General features: G+C 32.5%; 2 protein-coding genes across 12 annotated transcripts; both read left to right on the top strand.

Annotated features, from left to right (window-relative positions):
• Positions 1–824: 824 nt before the first annotated feature.
• Positions 825–3,452, top strand: LOC112490697 (uncharacterized). Of its 11 annotated transcripts, none has more exons than XR_007240328.2 (3): positions 825–1,106; positions 1,267–1,338; positions 2,545–3,452. XR_007240328.2 is itself a non-coding variant. In XM_048471924.2 (3 exons), exons 1-3 carry the CDS (start codon positions 895–897, stop codon positions 2,693–2,695), a joined length of 474 nt encoding a protein of 157 aa, XP_048327881.2. In that variant the 5' UTR covers positions 825–894; the 3' UTR covers positions 2,696–3,452. The 11 variants fall into 11 exon arrangements, 8 of the variants coding, with proteins under 8 accessions (XP_048327881.2, XP_048327882.2, XP_048327878.2 ...); XR_007240327.2 differs by having other exon boundaries at positions 1,267–1,396; positions 2,514–3,452; XR_007240326.2 differs by having other exon boundaries at positions 1,267–1,396; positions 2,478–3,452.
• Positions 3,453–4,911: 1,459 nt separating this feature from the next.
• Positions 4,912–8,125, top strand: LOC107417199 (uncharacterized). The gene is made up of 2 exons (XM_016025796.4): positions 4,912–5,794; positions 7,758–8,125. Coding segments are annotated over exons 1-2 (684 nt in total). The 5' UTR covers positions 4,912–5,111; the 3' UTR covers positions 7,759–8,125.
• The last annotated feature ends 277 nt before the right edge of the window (positions 8,126–8,402 follow it).

Here is an 8,402-nt window from a genome sequence, read left to right as displayed (position 1 = left end):
ATGTTTTTGCATATATAACTTAGGCACAAAACATCATCAAAATATACCTTAACTTAGACACAAAACATCATTAAAATATACCTTACGTCGATTAAAATATACAAGAAAATATAAACTCTTCTAAGGAAAGAAGGTGGTACCAAGATGTGCAAGTTAACCGGATAATGTATGTACCATCAAGTAGTAAAATTGCCACACTTTAACATAATTATTAATGTTCTACAATAACATATAGTTTATTACAGTCCAATCAATGACATAATTAATATAATACAATTTTGTATACCAAATGACGATGATTATGAAGAATATACCACTTCACCAACATCATTCATCCTTTTATTTTTGTTTTCCTAAAAGAAATTGTTTTTGTTGAATGAAAAACTTATTGCAATTTATTGAGGTGGGTATAATATATGTGTAAATAATATTGTTCAATACTGGCGCACTTGCCATAATGTTAATAAAGCTTATAAAAGTTTGTGAATATTTATGTTTTTTGTTTTTTCTGTTTTTTTAAATGAATGTTGTGAATATTTTTGTAATCGTTCCATAGCTTACTTATTTTTATTAAAAAATTCCATAACATGCTTATGTCAAATAAAAGTACTTTAGAACTAACATTGATATTTTATTATATTTCTTCAATTATAGCCTAAATAATAAAAAATAATTTTTTTAGCAAGAAATACAATGACAAGAATTAAAATATTATTAAATTTTGGTGCTGGTGGCTTGTACTGTGTAAAACTGAAAAAATAAGTTCTAACATTTCTAAAAGAAAATTCTTTTTTCCAACAATCTAAAACGTTGTAGTCCCAGGGCGTGTTTGTTACGCCGGACTGGGCAGGTCAGGACAGGACCCAGTCCCAGTCCGGTGTTTGGCAAGTGAAAATGGGAGGGGGACAGGTTTGTCCCGTAGATCAATTTATCCCAAATGAGGGGGATAAATCTGACCCATCTGGAGACTGGGTCACTTTTGTCCCACCGAGCTCTCTTCGAAGCATCTCTGGCCGCCCCCTTCGAAGCATCGTCGATCTCGCATCACCATCCCCTTCGAAGCATCGTCGATCTCGCATCACCATCCCCTTCGAAGCATCTGGCCGGTGAGCATGTCTTCTTCTTCTGTTTCGGCAATCTTCCATCATCATCATCTTGTTATTTTTCTTTGTTTTTTACCTTAATTTTTAGCTAAAAAATTATGAAATATGTTTGGGAAATGTCATTTGTTGATCTGCGAAATAAGCTTCGATCTATTTATGTTAGGGCTTGATTTGATATTAAGGAGGAAGAAGCTTGATTTTGGAGGCAAACTACCCTTCGAAGCATTTCTGGCCGGTGAGTTTATCTTCTGCTGCATCCTTCCTCTGTTTCATCGATCTGCCATCATCACCTGGTAAATATGTTAGTTGCTTAGTTCGAAACACTAGCTAGTTTCTTAAAAAGAAACTTTATTGCTCCCTATCTGATGTGCTGAGTCTAGTGCAAAGTAAACTGTACAGCTTAATTTCATGTTACCGATTTGCATTCTCAATTTGCTATAACTGCAATACAGAGGCATCCAATTGGTTCAAGGATGGTTTCTATAAACCAGAAATAAAAAATTAAGTGAATAATTGTAATCTACTTTTGGTGCACGTGTGAGGCTTCAAAATTTTTGGATTTGTGCATGTTACAATTATCTTTTAATCAACTCTGCTTCAATCATATCTTGTTGATATGCCTCTTACTAGCAGTCTTTGAAACTTCGGAATAACAAAGGCAGTGCAGAAGTAGAATTCTTAGAGAGAGAGAGAGAGAGGGTGGGGGGCACATCACTTTGCTATTCAAAGCGTGGAAACTTATTTCCGTTGTCATTTTGCATAATGTATAACCTGTTCATTTTCTGCATAAAAACACCATAATGCATATTGCCACACAAAGCGCGCAAACTAGTTTTTACTGCCAATTTGCATAATGCATATCCTGTTCTTTTGTGCATCAAAATCCCATTTCTGGATTTTGCCATACAGAGCGTGCAACTGACCTTTAACAGTCATAATGTCATTTAGCAGTATAAAAGTAACAATACTAATTGCACATCTATGCTTTAGAATACCCACCATCATACTATCACTGTCATCTTATCCCCAATGTGAAACTTACGTTTAATGACAGAAATACCAGTTTTTGAAAACTTAAAAAAAAAAAATCTGGTGCAAAAATTTTGAATCTGCAAAGGAAAAAGATAAGTGCTAATGATCACTGGGAAAATGAGGTAGAAGGAATAAAGGTTGTCTCTTATGGGGTGTTGGACAATGAAAGAGGTGGCAGCTGAGAGCATGTATATATCATGAATTATGAATTTTCATAATAAAGAAAAGGACAAAAGACTGTAAAAAAGCTAAGAGCATGTGGCAGCTATAATCAAGCTATATGAGGGGACATGACGATAACTATATAATTGTGTAATTTTATATATTATTATTTCTCTACAGGTTATTTAAAGCTTGCATGTGCACTGTACTTTTCAGAATTAAATTATACTCCCATTTTGATTAAAAGGAAGCAGCAGTATAGCTCAAAGGATTACGCAGAGGTTGGCGTGTTGACAATTTTAAGCAGCAGTATAGCAGAAACATCACGCAGAGGTTGGCGTGTTGACAATTTTAAGCAGCAGTATAGCAGAAACATCACTCAGAGGTTGGCGTGTTGACAATTTTAGATGAGATTTATTTGTTTTTTCTTTTTTTGTTTTTTCAGCTCATCAAAATCAACTGTCCTGGTTTGACATGAACAAAGTATCAATCATGTTTGCATTTTTTTTTTTTAATGCTCCAAGTTTGAAAAGCATATATGCGTTTAGGTTCAATGGCTGGTGTTTTTCTTAGATGTTTAGACAATTATTAGATTGTGTAGAATTTCTGGCAATAAAAGCTAGGCAGTTGGATCTAGGAATTTATATTCAAGTTTTCTCTCTAATTGGGTCTTGTTTTACTTAAAGTTGTTTGGTTAAGTTTGATACAAAAAATTGTTTGGAGAGAATTCTGAGAAATAATTGTTATAGATAGATGATGTGCCTAAAGTGGGAACTGTAAACATCATATGTATGTATGTGTGTGCCTTACAAAAATGATGGCCCATATCAAATTGAAGAAATGTCTGCATTTGATGGTAGAGGCTATGGGTTGCTTTCAGAGTTCTTGGTCCAGCCCAATTATTTTATGTATATAAATTCAAATTCATAATTAGGTGAAAATGAAGCCAACATATTTATCTATAAAAAAAAATGACCGGTAATATGTGGACAACTTCTTCTATTTCTGCTTTACATAGTGACCTGAAGTATTTGATTAAAATAGTTTGATTTTGCCGGAATGTAATTGTTTTTTTTTTTTTGGCTTTAAGAAATTGGTGTTTCCAATGCTATCATGTTCTCTAAATCAGTTTCTGAATTTTGATTGCACAGGGAATTTTTGGCCCTTATTTTAAAAATAATAATATACTAAAAGTAATAACTTTGTTTGCTTGTAATATTGGAAAAAGGCTCCACTTGGAATATTGAAATAAGTTTTGTGGTTGGCTATAAATTAAATGGAAAGGCATGGATTTTGATCATCATTTTCCCAAATCCGAGAAAGAATTAATTGGCATATTTGTTTCGTAGGAATTAGTTGGCATATGCTTAGACAAGTTTGCCGCATTAGCATTTTACATTTGAAAACAAAGGAAGAAAAATACCATGGGTGATGGGTGACTAGTATTTTGGACAAAATGTAGTGCCAAATTAACGTGAACAAAATTTGATTCCAATTTATTTTATTTTATTTTATTTTTTTATAAATATATGCAATATGTAATAGGTTTTTTATATATTCCACCTAATAGTATAATAAAAATCTATAAAACCTTAAATCTTAAACCCAATAAAGTCTACTATATTTTGTAAATCCTGGTGGCATTTAACTCCCTTCTTTATACGATTTTCTCAATGGAGATTCAAGCCATGGAGGGATGCTAGAAATCTATTAGTCCATATTAAGAAAATAGAAGTTGTTATCAAATTGTACCCAATTAAAATCACTCTTAAGAAGTAGGAAATATGAGAGTTAAAGCCAAAAAGAAGAGCAGATAGTGTTTTTGCTTTCGCTTAGATAAAAGTGCACTTGAACTAGATCAATTGATAATATCATGAAGTTGAGACTTTGCTATCTTCAAACATCATATAGTTTGTTTAAAAACTTAAATCCATCTTTTATTTTGACCTTCCAAATATATGAACATATGGAATTGAAACTTATGGACATATATTGTAACGTATTGAATGTTAGTTTCTAATTATGCATGTACGGATAATTTTATTATTATGTGTTATGTTTTAGAATATTAACATGCACTTTATTGATTTGGTTAGTTGTTATTTTATGCTATTAACAAGTTCTTAATTAAATATTATGTCAATTTTTTTTATTTGTATTTAATTGTTATTCATGATTAGTAATTTTATTTTAATTGGTTTTGAAAACAATATTTTAAGTAGTTTATGGGTGTTAAAAAAAAAATTACAGATGTATTATAAATATCATTAAATTATTTTTATTATTAATTAATTGAACATATAAATATCTATACAAAACATATTAAATATAAGTAATAATAAAACTTTAATTAAATATAATATTTAATTTTTTTGTAAATATAAATATAATTTTAAATCTTTTCATATATAACAAAATAAATACTATAATTATAAAATAATCCAATCCAGTCCGATCCTGTACCAAACATGGGACAACTAATCCAACATTCAGTCCAGAACTATACCAAACACAGTACTGCACTATTCAATCCTGTCCGATCCGAACCTATCCTGTCCGATCCCGTCCGATCCGGACCTATCGTGCGTACCAAACGCCCCCCATTGTTCCGCTAACAGGGACGAAGGCGACCCACAAGACAAGAAAAACCAAAATTGGATACTCGAATCCCATCCATCCTTTTTTTATTTTTTTTATTTTATTTTTTTGTTTAAGGTCTATCTGAGACTGAAATCTCATATTGCTCTCTTGCTTTTCTCTCACAAAGGAATCAGAAAAGAAAAAATAAGTGGTTGTGCGTGGTGGTGGTGGTGGATGGCAAAAACCAACAGGTATACCACCATTAATTTCAACCATATTTATGACAAAAACCTCCCCAACAATTCCAACCCCAATAACGCTAGCAATCCAATCAAAACTTCTTCTTCTTCTTCTTCATCTTTGGCGTCTTTGTCTTACTCTGCAATCTCTGCTCCCAATAACAAGCCCCATGGACGCATGCTCGTCTTAACCCGTCCGACCCACAAACCCATATCGATCCCACCACCGCTCTCTCCCCAACCTCAATCTCAATCCTCGCACCAACCCCAGCAAAACAAAGTTCCAGATCAGGATCGATCTGAACAAGGTTCGGATACTATATCACTTCGTCCGTTGGGGAGGACTGGGGTCGGATCTCCTATTTTGTCTTCGGCTTTGGGCCAAGAGAAGGAAAAAGATAAGGAGCATTCGCTTTTGGTTGTGTCCGCAAAGACAGACAAGTTTGTTCCTCCTCATCTTAGACCAGGTTTTGTGGGCAGGGAGGAGAGGCCCGGACCAGAGGTGATCCGAACTCGGGAGGCGGGTCAGAAGCATATTGTGTCCCCGGGTCGATATGATGATCACGATCGACCCAAATCGGGTGGTGGGTATGAGAGGATGAAGAGAGCTGGTGAGTCAGATCTTGGAATTGCAGGTCGGCCGAGATCGAGTGGGAATCGGCCAAGTTCCAGTGGATGGTAATTGTTTCCGTTTTTTACGTTTTCATAAATTAACTACCATAATTATTGTTTTGCTTTACAAGATTTGCTTTGTTTGGTTTTCATTTGTAGGTATTATATTTTTTTAATTTGTGGTCGACGAAACGTAGTGATTAATTGATTTTGGGCTAGCTGCTGACATACATGATGTTTAGATATATTTGTTTGGTTTATTTAGTGCTATCAACTTTATATGGAAATATAGATTTTGCAGATATTGGTTATGGTTATGGGTTTTAAATGAATGGAGAAGAAAATTTTAAACTGCAGAGCATGAACAAGATATATAAACATGTGATTACAAAATTGCTATTCTTAGCGTCTTGGGAAAAAATAAAATATATATTTATATATCATATGATCTAATGTAGTGTAAAACGCTTGCAAGAAATCTTTTCACGCTAGTTTATGTTTAAATAAATGAATAAAAGAAGAAAATAATAATAATAATTAATTTGGGTGTTCACTCGGAATCAAAAAAAACTCAGTACACAATACCAACATGGAATCCATTTTGTTCATATACGAAATATAATTATAAATTTTCCACCACTAATTTGTAATAAGAATTAGACTATGGTTTTGTCTCTCTCCAGTTTTTATTTAAAAAAAAAAAAAAGAAAAAAAAGAAAAAGAAAATTGTCTACAGCTCTCTTATTCCCAGTTAAGGGCTGTGGTTCTATGTTTTTAACTTCTAATTGACCTGCGGATAGAGAGGTGTCAAAACACATTGAACTGTATATTTTTATCTTGTAATTTTGTTTGGTTACTCGGTTAGTGTTGTCTATATGTTTACACTATCCTATCAAAATATATTACGAATTTTTTGGCAAGCAATTCTTTAATTGGAATTATTCTCTTGTTTATTGCAATTGGAATTATTCTCTTGTTTATTTATTCTATGACACATTCAACATGCAACAGTAGTTAGCCATCGTTACAGATAATTGAGGGGGAAAATTTAAGAAAACCCTGCATTGTTTAGTTTTTTGAAGGTCAAACTTGCTAGAGATGATATTCTTGAGCTTCTTTGCGTTTTCCTTTTATTATTGGGTTTGAGTGGTGATTAAACTAAATTATGTAAAGTGTTGTGTCTCTTACTGTTGAGAAGTTTAGCCAAATTAGAATAGGACGAACTTGGCTAATTTATTGATAGCCTTTGCAAGGAGAGAATGAACGAATACAATTTGTAGAATTGTACCAATCCTACCTAATCTACAGCCGTTTGAAATTTAATATGAGATCCTCTCTAATTTTCACATGATTTTGTATTCTTGCACAATTCTGGAGATTGAGGTGTTTGTATTTTTTTTTTTTTTTTGGTTTTTGTGATTTATGACAATTGTCATGAGACAAAGTTTTGCGCATATAAATAGGCCTTGGATTTGTGAAATGTAAATTAGTATATGTATCTATGTTTAAGACCTTCACATCCAGCACGGAAAATTTTCATTAAAATAGTCACTTGTCAACTTTCCCCATCTATGCTTATTAAGTTCAATTAAATTTGTTGTTGTAGGTGTCAGTTATTAACGTGCCAGCTTTTTTTTTTCTTTTTGTTTTTTTCTACTAAATTAAATGTTGATTACTTACTTCATTGGTTTCTTAATGGTAATTAGTTGTAGTTAGACATTCAATTAACTACAAAACTAATGAGGCAAAAGAGGAAAAAAAAAAAAAAAAAAAAAACATAAGTATCAAATGAGACATAATTTGAAATTATATTGTTTTTTTTTCCCTTCACATTTGAAATTAATTAATAGGTCTAACAAACTCTAATTATTATTAACACGAGAATTAAATTAAGCAAATTACACACTGTTTATAAGAAAAAAAGTTGAACAAAAACTGAATATATTTTAGAAACGACACTTGTTTTGGTTTTCATTTTAACTAATCCACTGAATGTTTTTGTTTGGAAAAAATATATATTTTTTTATAGATTCGATTAAAAGGCCGAATGCTTTGCTGAGGACAAAGATGGATCTTTGTAGACACCAGAAATGGAATCTCTTTGGCCATCTGCAGCTATTTTTGTACTTCTCGAATGGAACTTTGGGAGGAATCTTCAAAATCTCAATCACTGGAAGTAGAATCAAGCAACTTTCACCTTTGTTAACCCCAAACAAATTTTGTAGATTGAATCAAAAAGGAAAAGGCTCAAGCACACAGTTTTTTTGTGCTTGGTCGTTGGCTCTGTTTTATTATCAAAAGGGGACCTGGATATCTATGTAATGTATAATTTTCTTGTGGTTTTTACTTAAACCGTTTAAAGGAGAACATCATCATTGGATGCTGCCATTTTTATCATTCTCTCTTTTACCATTTTGTGTCAGAATTTTATTTGTTGCTATGTCAAAATATCACTTATATTTCCCTTTGGAGTTATACAAAATTTTGTTAGAGCTTTATGTCCCAAAAACATTTGAACTTGGGCTGCCTGTATGGTGCTTCGTGGGTGAAATTAAGGGGCCAATAAAAAGGAATGTAGAGTGAAATGGAATAGAAAAGAGGGGGACATGAATTTTTATTTTGTTTATTTTTTAACTTTGTAATCAACGATGAAAACGAAGAATGCTGACAGAAA

The sequence above is a fragment of the Ziziphus jujuba genome, chromosome 4 (assembly GCF_031755915.1).
Source record: "Ziziphus jujuba cultivar Dongzao chromosome 4, ASM3175591v1".
NCBI classification, from domain to species: Eukaryota; Viridiplantae; Streptophyta; class Magnoliopsida; order Rosales; family Rhamnaceae; genus Ziziphus; species Ziziphus jujuba.
Note: the sequence above shows the minus strand (reverse complement) of the source record. Positions and strands in the feature narration are given on the sequence as shown.